We start from the raw sequence: 17,895 nt of genomic DNA on the forward strand, positions 1-17,895 counted from the left end.
TTCTAAGTCTTAGTTTTATGAATATGTTCATGAACTTTAACCTCTGGTTCATGATTATGAATTCAGTTTCATGAACATTTTGCATTTCATATTAACATTAACTCTTTCCCTGGTATGCTTGCTTTATATATTAGTTAACAGCAGAGACTGTTAAACAAAATGATATTCTTATATGTTATTGAAGGACTTCTCTTGGTCTTTAAAAACAAACAAGTGGTTTCAGTTTTCATTCAAGCTCAAAAAATAGTTTATGGCAGTCTTAGCTGAACTATTGTCATTAACCTATGTTGTTTTCATGAATATGGCTGTATATTTGAAAGCTGCGAGTATAAGAGTGTTGCCACGAAATTCGAGGATTGTTCACAAGGCAAAAACACGACCAATCCAAAGTGTTGGATTACTTGTGTTAAGTCAGCCAAGGGGTAATGTTGTGTAGATTCCTATAGATGCTTCCTGTTCTCGCTGTTGTACAATCTCAGTTGTAGATACTTACAGGATACTGAATCAAGGGCAATGTTGATAAACATGGCTTAAAAAAATGGGAGAAAATGATTTTATAGAAAGCTTATTATATTAATACTGACTTTGTAAACATTTGAATAAAATGTAAGCTTATCTTTGGATTACTGCAGAAGGCCTCGGGCATAAATACTGTATTGTGGAGGGAAAAAAATGACTCATTTCTGAGCCATATGAATCAGATTATGTACAGTGATAATGTTTGGTATCTTCTTGTTGGTTAACGATATATGTGTATGATCTTTATGTAGTTATAGCATCACAGATAGAATAGATTTTTTTACATGTCAGTCTTATAGATAGATATTATGATTTGTTTTGATTTAGTAAATGGTGTTATTTAATTGTGGCAGCTGATCTTTATTAGATTTCTTGGTTTTCTTAGCGAGCTAAATGTTGTTACATGTTAAGCACTTTTCCTTTCATTTCTTGCACCAGCCTCTCTGTTTTCATACTGCATTATAATACATATACATCCTAGTACGTACAATTGCAGTAAGACATTGATAAAATTATTTTACTCTGTATGTGATTTCAAGCTCCTTGCTGCGATATTGAATAAGAAAATATTAGTTATTTTTATTATTCATTAACATTAATGAGTTTTATACTGATCTTGTCTCGGGTTTTAAGAATAAGTCATATAATTGTCACAGCCTTTTTGACTTTGTCATTGGTGGCGTTATTGGCATTGTTGTGCAAAATCTTTTAAAACCAAAGAAATGTTAGCTTTAAGCTTGATGTTTATCTGTATAAGATAAGGGCAAAGAGTATTATCACTCTTGACTTGACTCTATTTAAGATAGGGCAAAATGGGCTATCACTCTTAATGCATATCTGTATAGGATAAGGGCAAAGAGGGGATATCACCCTTGATGTATATCTGTATAGGATAAGGGCAAAGAGGGATGTCACCCTTGATGTATATCTGTATGGGATAAGGGCAAAGAGGGATGTCACCCTTGATGTATATCTGTATGGGATAAGGGCAAAGAGGGATGTCACCCTTGATGTATATCTGTATGGGATAAGGGCAAAGAGGGATGTCACCCTTGATGTATATCTGTATGGGATAAGGGCAAAGAGGGATGTCACCCTTGATGTATATCTGTATAGGATAAGGGCAAAGAGGGTTGTCACCCTAGATGTATATCTGTATAGGATAAGGGCAAAGAGGGTTATCACCCTAGATGTATATCTGTATAGGATAAGGGCAAAGAGGGTTATCACCCTAGATGTATATCTGTATAGGATAAGGGCAAAGAGGGTTATCACCCTTGACTTGTATCTGTATAAGATTGGGAGAAATGGGATGTCACCCTTGACTTGTATCTGTATAAGATGGGGACAAAATGGCACGTCACCCTTGACTTGTATCTGTATAAGATGGTGCAAAATGGGTTATCACCCTTGACTTGTATCTGTATAAGATGTGGACAAAATGGGTTGTCACCCTTGACTTGTATCTGTATAAGATGGGGCAAAATGGGATGTCACCCTTGTCTTGTATCTGTATAAGATGGGGCAAAATGGGTTATCACGCTTGACTTGTATCTGTATAAGATGGGGGCAAAGAGGGTTATCACCCTTGACTTGTATCTGTATAAGATGGGGCAAAATGGGTTATCACCCTTGACTTGTATCTGTATAAGATGGGGCAAAATGGGATGTCACCCTTGACTTGTATCTGTATAAGATGGGGCAAAATGGGTTATCACCCTTGACTTGTATCTGTATAAGATGGGGGCAAAATGGGTTATCACCCTTGACTTGTATCTGTATAAGATGGGGCAAAATGGGATGTAACCCTTGTCTTGTATCTGTATAAGATGGGGCAAAATGGGTTATCACCCTTGACTTGTATCTGTATAAGATGTGGACATAATGGGTTATCACCCTTGACTTGTATCCGTATAAGATGGGGCAAAATGGGTTATCACCCTTGACTTGTATCTGTATAAGATGGGGCAAAATGGGATGTCACCCTTGTCTTGTATCTGTATAAGATTGGGCAAAATGGGTTATCACCCTTGACTTGTATCTGTATAAGATGTGGACAAAATGGGATGTCACCCTTGACTTGTATCTGTATAAGATAAGGGCAAAGAGGGTTATCACCCTTGACTTGTATCTGTATAAGATTGGGGGAAATGGGATGTCACCCTTGACTTGTATCTGTATAAGATGGGGACAAAATGGCACGTCACCCTTGACTTGTATCTGTATAAGATTGGGCAAAATGGGTTATCACCCTTGTCTTGTATCTGTATAAGATGGGGCAAAATGGGATGTCACCCTTGTCTTGTATCTGTATAAGATGTGGACAAAATGGCACGTCACCCCCTAACTTGTATCTGTATAAGATGGGGCAAAATGGGTTATCACCCTTGTCTTGTATCTGTATAAGATGGGGCAAAATGGGATGTCACCCTTGACTTGTATCTGTATAAGATGTGGACAAAATGGGATGTCAACCTTGACTTGTATCTGTATAAGATGGGGCAAAATGGGTTATCACCCTTGACTTGTATCTGTATAAGATGGGGACAAAATGGGTTATCACCATTGACTTGTATCTGTTTAAGATGGGGCAAAATGGGCTATCACCCTTGACTTGTAGCTGTATAAGATGGGGCAAAATGGGTTATCACCCTTGACTTGTATCTGTATAAGATGAGGTGTATCAGTATAAGATGGGGCAAAGAGGGTTATCACTGCAAAATGGGCTGACACCCTTGACTTGTATCTGTATTAGCTGGGGCAAAATGGGCTTTCAACCTTGACTTGTATCTGTATAAGATAAGGCAAAATGGGCTATAGCTATTGACTTGAATCTGTATAAATTGCTTGGTTGTGTGTACATTTGTCTGTTTGTTTGATTTCAGCGATGAGTTACTCGAGCTGTTTATGAAAGAGCGTGATACATGGAAGGCAAACTACTTCAAGCGAGCCATTGACACCGACTCCCTCATGTTTAGTGCCCCATATATACTGGGTAAGGGGGAGAATCCCTCATTTTTAGTTCCTTACATATACTTGGTAAGGGGGAATCCCTCATGTTTAGTTCCTTACATTTACTGGGTAAGTGGGAATCCCTCATATTTAGTGCCCCACATATACTGGGTAAGGGGGAATCCCTCATGTTTAGTTCCTTACATATTCTGGGTAAGGGGGAATCCCTCGGGTTTAGTTCCCCACATATACTGGGTAAGTGCGAATCCCTCATGTTTAGTTCCTTACATATACTGGGTAAGGGGGAATCCCTCAGGTTTAGTTCCTTACATATACTGGGTAAGGGGGAATCCCTCAGGTTTAGTTCCTTACATATACTGGGTAAGGGGGAATCCCTCAGGTTTAGTTCCCCACATATACTGGGTAAGGGGGAGAATCCCTCATGTTTAGTTCCTTACATATACTGGGTAAGGGGGAATCCCTCATGTTTAGTTCCCCACATATACTGGGTAAGTGCGAATCCCTCATGTTTAGTTCCCCACACATACTGGGTAAGGGGGAATCCCTCAGGTTTAGTTCCTTACATATACTGGGTAAGGGGGAGTCCTTCATTTTTAGTGCCCCACATATATCGGGAAAGAGGGAATCTCTCATGTTTAGTTCCCCACACATACTGGGTAAGGCGGAATCCTTCGTGTTTAGTTTCCCACATATACCTAGGTAGGGAGAATCTGTCATGTTTAGTTCCCTACATATATTGGGTAAGTGGGAATCTCTCATGTTTAGTTCCGAACATCCCTCATGTTTAGTTCCCAACATCCCTCATGTTTAGTTCCCAACATATATTGGGAAATGAGTGCTTGAGGAAAATCAAATATTCTGTAAAATCATAACTATTTGTGGGCAAATTTTTTTCGTGGATTTCATGGGTTGGCTTATCCACAAATTCAATATCCCAACAAAAATTTGACCTTAAATTCTGAAATCATACTGGCTATGTAATAGGTTATACATTTATTCACATGAATATACATGGTCGTGGTATACAACTTGTAAGTACCTAAACCATTGTTTATTTTACAATAAATATGTTTTATGTTATATTTTATTTAACCTCAATGATAATGAATTAAAGTCAATTAGTAGAACTTCCATGCAGTTTTTTTATGGCAAAGTCATTGCAGAACATTAAAAGAAACTCTTTTGCGGCACATGTAAAACGTGCTGGTTATTTACCTCGTGTGTTTGAGCGTCACCACTTGTTTTTGATTCTTTGATCAAATATTTACTTGAATATTTGATTAAATACTCTTCCTGTGTTTTTATAGTTTGCAAAAAATTCTTCTTCACACTTATTAAATAGCCTCAAATTATGACCGTTACTTTGACACGCACGTTAATTTAGCGTCAAGCCGCAAACTATCATGAATATTTTCGCACCTACAGCTCGATCTACAGTTCGACATAAGGAACAAGGGAAATGTGTGAAATTTGACCAGAGGGACTGAAATAGGAGGTTGACATAGCGAAAATATCGAGATAGAAAAATCGACACAAGCAGATTTAATATATATAAAATAAGAAGGAATAAATTCGGGACCGGAGAAAAAAGTCAACACAACCAGAAAGTCAAGATATCCGACATCAACATCAACGAGTCTGGACTGTATATGTAAAGATTTACAGTCTTAACTTCTTAATGATTTGATTATTTATCCTGTAAGAAATGTTTTCAGTTCCGAAGAAGGATGGTAATGACTCTGTGGGCAATGTGATGATCTCCAAGTCTGTCAGTATCAACAACAGTGACCTCAACTCTAAACTACAGGGACAGAAACTCAACTACAAGGCAGCAGGTAGTTTACATGTCAGTTCATGGGACATCCTCATATTACATAAAAACTGTTAATTTGAAAGAGAACAACCTAATATCAGATTATGTGTTAAGGGAGATGTATTATTGAAAAAATTGATGTTGAATGAATGTATTATATTTTATCCAAGACACCCCATACCTACACATGATCTTTAATCTCTACTTACTGAGCTATTTTATGCTTATGAGTTATCGAATTTTTTGCCACAACACATTTTATACATACTAAGTATATTTCAGTGTATGGCGTGGTATTCAGCCACCAGACTGTACTGGAGGGTCTGAAGAAGCGTGTGCAGGTGTGTGTGCAGTCAGATGTGACTGCGTGCCACCTGCTGGATGATGGAGCCTTCCTAGTGGCCACCAACCAACACAACTTCAACACCAGTGTGCGTACTCAAGCTAGTAATCACAATGAACCGTTCAAATGTTTAAAATAATAATAATGATTAGATTGATTCTGATTATATAAGCGAGACATGTTGTTTGTCATACAATCTTCCTATGAGAAAAATTTGAACTAAAGATGGTACTATTTTATATGTCAGGGCTTTTAAAAACCGATGATCTGCAGGTCTGGACCAATTATGACCTTGCCGGAACAATTTCAGGAATAAAAAAAGGTTAAAACAAAGGTTCAAAATTATGGAACTCATGGTCATGTTCCATGGATGATGAATGGCTTATTGCCATTGTCCATGATAATCCTAACTCCTGGTACTATACCACTGATGGGGGAAGTCTTGCCATTGCCTCATTGTATGGATGAGGAAAGGTGTATTGGTCATTTTTCTGGACTACTCTTTCAGGTTGGAATGTTCTTTGGGAAGGTGGATCCAGAGGTGATGAGTATGCTGTACAACGAGTCCTTCTTCAGCAGGTATGAGGGGCTGATGTGTTGTGGAATATTACATGTCACACTCGCTCTGTTACAACTAATTATGCCCCCCTTCGAAGAAGAGGGGTATATTGCTTTGCACATGTCGGTCGGTCGGTCCGTCGGTAGACTAAACCTTGTCCGACTGATTACTCAACAATTCCTGGATTTATGGTCATCAAACTTTACATGAAGGTTGGGCCTGACCAGTAGATGACCCCTACTAATTTTAGGCTCATCGGGTCAAAGTTCAAGGTCACAGTGACCTTTAATGGTAAAATAATTTTAAAGCTTGTCGGAGTGATAACTCAACAATGCCTACGCCTATGGTCATCAAACTTGATATAGAAGTTGGGCCTGACCAGTAGATGACCCCTATTGTTTTGGGGGATCATCAGGCCAAAGGTCAAGGTCACAGTGACCTTGAATGGTAAAAGGTTGTCCATGTGATAACTCGACAATGCCTGCACCCATGGCCCTCAAGCCTGACTTTGAGGTTGGGCCTAACCCCTGGCAATGACCCCTATTGTTTTGGCGGGTCATCGGGCCAAAGGTCAAGGTCACAGTGACCTTAAATGGTAAAAAGGTTGTCAGAGTGATAACTCGACAATGTCTGCACCCATGGCCCTCAAACTTGACTTGGAGGTTGGGCCTGACCAGTAGATGACCCTTATTGGTTTTGGGGGTCATCAGGCCAAAGGTTACAGTCACAGTGACCTTTAATGGTAAAAGGTTGTCAGTGTGATAACACGGCAATGCCTGCACCCATGGCCCTCATACCTGACTTGAAGGTTGGGCCTGACCAGTAGATGACCCCTATTGTTTTGTTGGGGGGTCATCGGGCCAAAGTTCAAGGTCACAGTGACCTTGAATGGTAAGAGGTTTTCCGAGTGATGACAGGACCATACCTGCACCCATGGCCCTCAAACTTGACTTGGAGGTTGGGCCTGACCAGTAGATGACCCCTATTGTTTTAGGGGGTCATCAGGCCAAAGGTCAAGGTTGCAATGACCTTGATTGGTAAAAGGCTGGCGAATGATAACTCAACAATGACTGCACCCATGGCCCTCAAACTTGACTTAGAGGTTGGGCCTGACCAGTAGATGACCCCTATTGATTTTAGGGGTCAATGGTCAAGGTCACAGTGATCTTGAAAGCTAACTGAACAATTCCTGGACCTATGGTCATCAAACTTGACATGAAGGTTGGGCCTGACTAGTAGATGACCCTTATTGGTTTTGGGGGTCATCAGGCCAAAGGTAACAGTCACAGTGACCTTTAATGGTAAAAGGTTGTCAGTGTGATAACACGACAATGCCTGCACCCATGGCCCTCATACCTGACTTGAAGGTTGGGCCTGACCAGTAGATGACCCCTATTGTTTTGTTGGGGGGTCATCGGGCCAAAGTTCAAGGTCACAGTGACCTTGAATGGTAAGAGGTTTTTCGAGTGATAACAGGACCATACCTGCACCCATGGCCCTCAAACTTGACTTGGAGGTTGGGCCTGACCTGTAGATGACCCCTATTGTTTAAGGGGGTCATCAGGCCAAAGGTCAAGGTTGCAATGACCTTGATTGGTAAAAGGCTGGCGAATGATAACTCAACAATGGCTGCACCCATGGCCCTCAAACTTGACTTAGAGGTTGGGCCTGACCAGTAGATGACCCCTATTGATTTTAGGGGTCAATGGTCAAGGTCACAGTGATCTTGAAAGCTAACTCAACAATTCCTGGACCTATGGTCATCAAACTTGACATGAAGGTTGGGCCTGACTAGTAGATGACCCCTCTTGACATTGGGGTTCATCGGGTTCCAAGGTCAAGGTCACAGTAACCTTTAAAGGCAAAAAAGTTAGCAAATCTTCTCCAAGCGATATCTCAACAATGCCTGAACCTATGATCATCAAACTTAACATGGAATTTGGGCCTGACCAGAAGATGACCCTTATTGAATTTAGGAGTCATTGGGTCAAAGGTCAAGTTCACAGTGACTTTGAATGCGAAGATGTTTAGAGTGATAACTCGACAATGCCTGCACCCATGGCCCTCAAACTTGACTTGGGGTTTTGTCTGACCTCTAGACGACCCCTTATGATTTTAGGGGTCATCAGGTCAAAGGTCAAGGTCACAGTGACCTTGAGCGAAAAATGCTTTGTCTGTGTGATAACTTGTCAATGCCTGCACCCATGGCCCTCAAACTTGACATTTAGATTTTTGGTGATCAGCTGATGACTCCTATGGATTTTGAGGTCATAGAGTCAAAGGTCATGGTCATAACACACTCTATTCTCACACTTTGAATGGTCATAATCTTAAAACTGCCTCAACAGCATCCAATGTCAGTGACAAATCAACATCATTTAGTTCTATGCATTTTCATTCAATTGTCCATATAATCCTGACAACATGGCTCTCAGGGGGGGGAGGGGGGCATAATGTTTGACAAACATCTCTTGTTTAAGCTTTTTTGAAAGCGCATTTAATCATGCTTGAGTCTGTTGCGTTAGTAGAAAGTTTTGGCATCATAATGAGAAAGTGGCTGAGAAACAGATTGAACTCAGACTTTTGTGGTCTTTATACAATTTGTTGAACTTTGAGGTTATTGAGATTAGTCATAAACAACCCCCATCCCCCCATCCCCCCCACTGAAAAAAGAGAATACTAAGTTCCTTTGATGTCTTAATTTTGAAGTGCTGATCCAAATTGCATAAAAGATTTAAACTATGTATTGAAACCATGATTGGTAAAATTATATTTCCATTTTTGATCTAGACTGGATCAGTATGAGTTTGGGACGTCATGTAAACTCCCCAATGACTCTACTACAAGTACAGGGACACTAGCCTTCAGAATCGTGAGTGTCTGTGATTTCATAACCTGGCTTACATATGAATGTACTGTTAATGTTGTAAAGAGAAATTGTGCAGCCAAATTTAAACATATCTTTTTTATTTGTGCATATATATCAAGTACATGGATTTGTTCTTCTTATGTTGACTGGTTTGGTGAAAGTTCAATATAAATAAATTACCGTAGCCATAAAACCAAGATACAAGTTTTGTATTTACTTGATGCTTTTCTATTTTCCAGCCTTCTCTGAATCTCCTTTATGAGTTCCTGACATTTAACTGGTGGTCAAGTGTTGTTACATGGTAAGTCAAAATTCTCAAATTTTAACAATTTTAACAATTTCAGTGCTTCAAGCAGTAATTATTTTTGAAATCTTTTTAAATGTGCCTTTTTGACTCGTATTTCAAAATCTTTATTCTGAACAAGTCCCAAGCATATTTTTGTGCACAGATTACTTTAATATACCAGTTGCATATGCGAATGTTTGAGAATGATTAGTATTCAGGAAAAACAGTGAGAATTGGACTTGCAGCAAAATTAATCACTACAAGTAATGCTTTGTAATCTATAGAAGCACTGTCTTACAGCATTTACTTAAGCTCTCTGTCTTACAATATAGAAATGTTTATAAAATTATGAACCTTTGTTAAAACCTGTTAAAAAAATGCCTGTTGTGTGAAAAGAAATGTTATTTCCATCATCTCATAAATGTCTTAAAATGACTTTGGCAATTTTTTTTAAAATCCATACCATATTTTTAATTGACCCAAACCTAGACTACCTGTAGAGTTAATGATACAGTGTTAATTCAGTATGCATTGTGTGATACCTACCTGATGTTTCTTGTTTCTATTTCATACAGGACATGGTCCAACTTTAATGTGTATAGGTAAGTTTGGTTGGATTAAAAAATCAATAACTTTGGTATAAGGGATCTGTTATGAGTGGTCATGTTATACACTATTGTATTTAACAAGTTCAATAAATTTGTTAGGAAGCAAGCCTTCTGCAAGCTTTCTTACATATTTCCTGGACAAGTTGAATACAATCGTGTATTATATAGTTAGGAGGATCAGATTCATTATCACGTGTCCTTTTCTGGTAATAAAAAACAAATAAGACCTACCTGTTTCAATGGCAAATGATGAGCAGAATACCACAGACTGACAAAGCGATGCTATTTCCCACGTTGCATACTTTGCAGAATTGTAGTAACCTGAAGAATTCTGTTGGAATATTTCCCATTAGGCAATTATTGTCTCTAATATAATTGTAAGAGGATAAAGCATATTTACCTCCTATAATCTTCATGGAAAATGAACTGCTTTATTCAAAGAAATCTTTATCATAAAAACAAAACGAGAAATAAATAAACTTATGAAATGATGGAATATTACCATTTATGAAGAATCTCTTTAAGCAGCACAGACTGCCCTTTGTTTCATTTAAAATGGTGTTGTAAATGAAATGTTATCTTTGATTTAAGTCTGCATTTTAAGCAAATTTTTGCCTTCCGATGTAGCATATATGACGTAATTTATCACGTGGTATACACACACTGTCATTGGCAGATGACAACAAACATAGTATGCATGTCATTGGTAGATGACCCAAACAAAGTTTGCACATCATTGGCAAATGACCCCAAACAAAGTATGCACGTCATTGGCAGATGACCCCAAACAAAGTATGCACGTCATTGGCAGATGACCCCAAACAAAGTATGCACGTCATTGGCAGATGACCCCAAACAAAGTATGCACGTCATTGGCAGATGACCCCAAACATAGTATGCACGTCATTGGCAGATGACCCCAAACAAAGTATGCACGTCATTGGCAGATGACCCCAAACAAAGTATGCACGTCATTGGCAGATGACCCCAAACAAAGTATGCACGTCATTGGCAAATGACCCCAAACAAAGTATGCTCGTCATTGGCAAATGACCCCAAACAAAGTATGCACGTCATTGGCAAATGACCCCAAACAAAGTATGCACGTCATTGGCAAATGACCCCAAACAAAGTATGCACGTCATTGGCAAATGACCCCAAACAAAGTATGCAGGTCATTGGCAAATGACCCCAAACATGTATGCACGTCATTGGCAAATGACCCCAAACATAGTATGCACGTCATTGGCAAATGACCCCAAACTTTGTATGTATCGGACGCTGAAAATGATTGCTCCTCCCGACATGAAACAGCTCCTATTCACAGAATGTTAGTGGTACATTACTAGTAGACAACTAAGAGTATGTTTTGTATGACAGTATATATTATATTTTTATAGCGAAAGTTGATATTTCTGTTCCAGTTTGCTCAATCCATCTCCAGCAGCAGTTGGTAAGTTCTAAGACTTGTGGTTACAAGGAATATCTTGTCAAAATGATAACCTTTGTAAATAGCGAAGGTAAAAGGCAAGCGGCTTCATGCAGTAGAGGCTATCTGTAATGATCCTTTCAAGAACAAACTTAATTTCTGTCTGCTATTGATTTCACTGGCCAAGTGGTTAGCCTATCAGTCTCTGAATCAGAGGTGCCGGGTTCACTGTCCTCTCAGAGTGTTGCCATGATTATCACCAAGGAATGGTGGAGTATTATCTCATACATTTTAAACAATTCATTTTTGATATGCTCTGAAGAGCTTATTTTATACCGGTACGTTTATTGTTTAGATGTAAAACAAATTATAACCTTTAATTTATTTGCTTTGAAATTTGCTTTGCTTTTTTCCCTACCATTATGACCATAAAGGAAAATCACTGTGAACAACAGGGCAGTAACAGTCATGGATATTTTATTGTTTAGTGGAGGCGAGCAGCGATGATGATGAAGAGCCATGTTCAAAGAAGCAGGCGCAGTATTACTACAGTGATGATACATGGATGTCCGGGCGTACATGGGAATGTGATGTCAGAGGGCTCAACTGTTCTAGGTACATCATCATACTAGTAGAACTGATGAGCTATTATTCTCTTCCATCAATGTTTAAGGTTGTTGAACAAAAGATACTATTCAATTTCATTATCCTTATTTCTGGTAGAGTTGAATAATGTCAATTCTGCTTTTGAAAAGGAAGTGAAAGACTTTGTTAATAAAATAAAAAGGTCATGTACAGTGAAACTGCGTTCCCTCAAACAAGCGGTCATTCGAGAACCGGCGTTCCCTCGAGGTCGGAACTTGGTCCTGAACTTTTTTCCTTCTGTGTTCATATAAAATATACCCACGCTGCATCGAAACCTAATTATGTCGAGCAGTCAAGCAATATCCTCGGTCCCGAGTACACAAATTATGCACAAAACCTTACGGCTCCCTCGAGGACATAATTTCACACTTTTTCCCGAACGCGTGTTCCTAAATAAACAAACAATAGCTAGGTGTTAAAATTTCCGCAAGTTGTAAAAATTGCAATGACAGTTGAAAGGCAATTTGATAAGGTGTGAAAAACAGTTTTTCACTGTGAACGCATGACCGATATTAGTTGAAATGGGCATTTGAGATGATAATTATGAGAAGTTAATGACGAGAAGTTACCGCTTTAGATGTGGTCAGATGGTTCTTTGGATTCACTGTCGATGCTGACCGTGATCTTCAGACGCTCTGTACGCTGTCACGTCACATTACGATTGAACAGTTTCGCAAAACCGACAAGATGCGCCAATCAACAATCCTTGATTTTGCGAAACTTATATCTGACTAATGCCACAATATGTACTGTCATTAAAATGTTGCTTGTTAGGAAAATGTTCTTTTTTGTTAAAATAAACATTTTTATTTATTCATTTATTGTTTTTTCTTTTGCGTTTTACATTTAGTTTACGTCAACCTTTGAACATATTAGCGATTTCCACAACGGAACACATAATCGGTGTCTTAGTAAACAGTCTGTTTGACAACTTCAAACTTAAAATACACCGATAGATATTTCATATCAAACTGGAAAATTGAAAATCGGGTCGTTCGAAACATCGGTTCCTTCGTGGTTTTGGCTCGGTCCCTGGCGACCTCGAGCGATCGCAGTTTTACTGTATATAGAAATTTATGATTTCCTTTCCGGTGGTTAAAAGAAATTTATCGGTGAAATGAAATTGATATTCCACTGTTTCAACCAGTGAAAATATAACTTTGGGTATTTTTCAGTTTTGAAATTTTAGCCCCTCTGAGTTTCAAATCAAATGTTTAGCACACACAGGACTAGGACACAATTTCTACTATGTCATTTCCAAAATGACATTATGTTCGCATAATTTTCTGAAAAAAATATAATTAAATGTCATTTTGTATTATTATTAGGCAATAATATAATAAAAAGAAAAATTGTTTGTTTCAGTGTAAGATTGCAATATATTTCAACTAATGACCACTAAAGGTAAATCTTTCACTCTAGCTACGCCGCTCAAGAAATATAGCCTTATGGTGCTCACTTGTGATATAAATATTACAATCTTACACAACAAACAATTATCCTCTACCTAATCTACCCCTTCAGCCTGAAATTACAGTAGGGACACCGATAATGTGTGTTTATGATTTGTAGGGAGTATATAGTTCATCGAGTACTGGATACGAACCTGCTTCTGGTGGTTACGGAGGTGATGAAGGACGACTGTAAGGTCTGCAGGACCCAGGTGGAGCCTGACCTTGTTATACAGGAGCTTGACAAAATCACAACTATGGAAGGTATGCTTGTCTAGCACTTGAGGCATCGCAAAAGCCCAATGCGTGGATAAGTCCATCACCCATCCCATTAGATGCCTGTCATACCATGTTAGACTTTATTTACAGGTCGTAATTCTTTTTTGAGGATTTTTTTAGACCTATTGTTATACTCTTGAGAGTTGCTGTTGGTGGAGCTGTCATCATTAATCTTACCTTGGCCACAACTCAAATAACAATCCAGAAATTCAAATGTTGCCCGAGACATTACGTACCTATACAGTAAGGACGATGACTCTGGGCTGCAATAACTGTTGAGTTATGCCCCATTTTCGACTCTAGTTTACAAGTTTTGTTTTCACATTTGATCATAAAGCAATGCTTAACTTTAATCAAGTCTTTCTATCTGTAATAGATTTGATTGTGTTAGCATTATTCAGCAGTTATGTTAATACTGGTAGTACATCAGCACTGTACGTGTATACACTTGTTCAATAATAATCCTGAGTAAACATGTTACTGTTACTTTTTAGCGAATGAGGAGTTTTGCAGTTTAAAGCCGCGGTACAGGAAACGTATCACAGATTGTTACGACCATGATCCAAGGGTAGCTCAATTGATCTTCTCTTTCACAGTTTACTAGATAGTTGTTAGAATACAGTTGTAATAGTATAAGAAACGGGGTGTGTACATAAAAGTCATTATTTGCTTTAATGACTATTTCATCATTAGTAACAATATAAATAGTGTTCTACATATGCAGAAACTAGTGATATGTGTTTAATGTCTAATTCATATTGACCACTGGGTATTTCTAAACATATGTGTTTATCAACTGGATACATGATGAAATCATTTGTTTCAGGAGGATGCAACAAAGTGTGGAGGATCGCTGACTCATCCAGTGTCCTACATCCTGACCTTTGTAGTCGTCATAGTGACCAGCATTATTGTCAACCGATGACTCCTCCCACAGCTGCCTGATTGATTGATTACTTTGAAAGCCAGTTGGAGAGTGGAGGGTGAAACATGTAGCAAAGTGGATAGCTTCCTCACACACTGTCAAACCATTCCCGGAATGATCAATTCCTTGTCAATTATAAGCTAACTCCTTTGTGCTTTTCCTTGATTTGTTGAGTCTCTATAAGGACAAAAACATATACCTGTCATAAGCCTGTCAGATCCTGGTGAAGCATGTAAATAAAGTGAAGCTTTAAAGTATGCAATAAAAAGAATTTGCTTGTAAAATAAACTTCTTGATTAAAACATATATTAAAAAAAACAAAGCCTAAGACAGCTGAATCAGCAATTTTCAGTGGTAACCAGCTTGATTTATTTTTACAGTTCTTTTATTTGGGATGAAAGATATACATGTACATGTTTTCCATATATTAAACACATGATTTTATGATTGATTTGTAAGATGATAGGGAGTGAATACTGTGATAAAACCCCTTTAATTTGTTTGAAATTCATCATTTGTAAGTAGAATTGTTAACTTGTTCTGGTTGAATATTCTTTAATAGTTTTTCCATTTTCGGTGTTGTGACATTGCTATGTAATTGTGTTGATATCATCTGTTACTGCTACATGTAGTTGTGCTCAAGTGTTAGACATTGAAGTATTTATGTACAATAGTACAATTAGAGTAAAGCAAAGGGGCACTGTGGACACTTTGTATGCAGAATTTGTGCTAGAGCCACATTCTTGTTGCAGATCTACTTCATGTCCCAAAAAGGAAATGTTTTTCAGTAGTGTTACCCTCAAATTGTAATGCTGATTTTGAATGAAAATGTACTTTGCATTTTTTATGATCAGTTTGTTGAGGGATGATTATCAATCATTTGTTGACTCCATGATATCTTGATCACTATAAGGCAGAAACATACTTGTAGAAGACATCAATTGGGTAAATACAAACACTCTATAGACGCTGTCGTATACATACAGGTACTTTAAATTTAATTAAGCATAACTTATTTTATGGAAATACATTGTACAGCACATCTATCATGTATGATAAGTATTGAGGAGATATTTAAAATGTAATACCTCTCCCCTAGAATTTTTGTTTAATTAACTACATTGTACATGTATAACATTTTACATACAAATTTTAAAGAAACTTATCCTTACCATAAAGGGGATTTGTATAAATATTAATTGTTTACATTGGCATGATCAAGGAAGCCATGGTAACGTTTGGTTTATTTCTCAGTTTGCTGTGCAATAGTTGGTATATTATGTGATTAATCAAGATTTATATGTGTATATTTGTATTTTATATAAAATCAAAGTTTTTATGTTTGTATAAAAGTTTATTGTTTGTTACCTTTATCTACAAATGTTCCCCCTCTATCTGAGTGTTGTGTGATATCTGTTTGATTATTGGAGGACCAACACTCGGTAACAAATTCCTTGTTGAACCATGTATGTTTTAACTCATTTTTGTTACTGGAAAAGTCAGATTCAAATGCAATAAGAGTGATTTTGAATGTTAAAAGGCTATCAGAGTAAGGATTTGTCTTTTATAAAAAAAACATGCATGAATACTATCAAAATATTACAAATACTTTAACCCTGTGGAATGAAATAAAGACTTATTTTCCATCCTGCGTTGTGGTTTTTCAATTGCTCCATTGAAATTTACAGTACATGTACTTAATCAATTTTATCAACAATACACAAGAACAAGAGCTGGCATAGGACAGGGCGCTTGACAGTATACGCCACTGGCTTAGAAATGAAATCAATAATGATGTAATAATGTGCCTGTTTAAAGCAATGAAAAACAAAACAAATTAAAAAGTGAACAAGAAATGCATTGACTCTAGGAGCCCTAGACGCAATCCCTTGAAAGGTCTCTATAAACTCTTCCTATATACCTAGTTTTGTCACCGTAAACTCCTCTATATACCTAGTTTTGTCACCATAAACTCTTCCTATATACCTAGTTTTGTCACCGTAAACTCCTCTATATACCTAGTTTTGTCACCGTAAACTCTTCCTATATACCTAGTTTTGTCACCGTAAACTCTTCCTATATACCTAGTTTTGTCACCGTAAACTCTTCCTATATACCTAGTTTTGTCACCGTAAACTCTTCCTATATACCTAGTTTTGTCACCATAAACTCTTCCTATATACCTGGTTTTGTCGTCGTAAACTCTTCCTATATACCTAGTTTTGTCACCGTAAACTCCTCTATATACCTAGTTTTGTCACCGTAAACTCTTCCTATATACCTAGTTTTGTCACCGTAAACTCTTCCTATATACCTAGTTTTGTCACCGTAAACTCTTCCTATATACCTAGTTTTGTCACCATAAACTCTTCCTATATACCTAGTTTTGTCACCATGCCGGCCCACCCCAATAACGGCGTAAGTCATTCTAGTAACCCGGTTTCACTTTGAAAAAAAAGTCGAGGGTTAATATGGAGTTATGTAATCTAATGGTGTGATCACTGTGTGAAGTTTTAAGCCAAATGGATAAAGGGTATAGAAGTAATAAGTTAAACTCTAAACTTGCCTTTAACACTAACTTAAGTTCCCAAGTCAATCAGGTGCCATAATTTGTATTTAGGATGAAAGTAGTATGCAAGGTAGAGGCGAAAATCCTCAAATCAATAAAAAAAATGCGCAGACAAACTTATGGATAAAATCAACTGGACAAGTGGCACATGCCTTTGTTTTGAGACCTTAACAAAGTTAAATGCATACAACAAAGAAATAGAGAAATGCATACAACATAGGCAAAGAAGGGTTTTCACATTTGCATACAACATACACAAAGAAGGATGTTGAGAAACGCATACAATACAGAATATGAACAAAAATATTGACATTGAAATATAATTGTTTAAATCAATAAATTAGTATGTTTATGAGGTTAGTCAAGTGAAAAATAGTTTATTCACTTTATTTTTAAATTTTGCTTTTAAAACTAAAACATAATTGATTTGTTTTTCAAACTTTTTGTTTTGTTTGAATAGGGAAAAGAACCTTATATGAAATCATTAAAATTGGTTTAATAGCTTGAAGGAAACAAAAAGTTTATGAAAACTTTGCAATTGGATGAAATAAAGATTGTATTCATTGTGTATACTATATAAGCACATTTATGAAACAGAAACATATCATGTCACACTGCATGATTACA

At 37.5% G+C, this 17,895-nt stretch overlaps 1 protein-coding gene across 3 annotated transcripts in view; it reads left to right on the forward strand.

Moving 5' to 3' along the window:
- LOC128216805 (voltage-dependent calcium channel subunit alpha-2/delta-2-like) overlaps window positions 1-16,345 on the forward strand; it is an 83,768-nt gene extending 67,423 nt beyond the window's left edge. For all 3 annotated transcript variants that reach the window (XM_052923469.1, XM_052923470.1, XM_052923471.1), the window contains 12 exons: window positions 3,405-3,514; window positions 5,208-5,327; window positions 5,588-5,736; window positions 6,157-6,227; window positions 8,998-9,079; window positions 9,316-9,377; window positions 9,938-9,964; window positions 11,395-11,423; window positions 11,888-12,014; window positions 13,617-13,759; window positions 14,269-14,342; window positions 14,601-16,345. In XM_052923469.1, the coding sequence (XP_052779429.1) occupies window positions 3,405-3,514; window positions 5,208-5,327; window positions 5,588-5,736; window positions 6,157-6,227; window positions 8,998-9,079; window positions 9,316-9,377; window positions 9,938-9,964; window positions 11,395-11,423; window positions 11,888-12,014; window positions 13,617-13,759; window positions 14,269-14,342; window positions 14,601-14,699 (1,093 nt within the window). In that variant the 3' untranslated portion in view covers window positions 14,700-16,345. The remainder of the gene's footprint in view (window positions 1-3,404; window positions 3,515-5,207; window positions 5,328-5,587; window positions 5,737-6,156; window positions 6,228-8,997; window positions 9,080-9,315; window positions 9,378-9,937; window positions 9,965-11,394; window positions 11,424-11,887; window positions 12,015-13,616; window positions 13,760-14,268; window positions 14,343-14,600) is intronic.
- The last annotated feature ends 1,550 nt before the right edge of the window (window positions 16,346-17,895 follow it).

Source organism: Mya arenaria, chromosome 14 (assembly GCF_026914265.1).
Source record: "Mya arenaria isolate MELC-2E11 chromosome 14, ASM2691426v1".
NCBI classification, from domain to species: Eukaryota; Metazoa; Mollusca; class Bivalvia; order Myida; family Myidae; genus Mya; species Mya arenaria.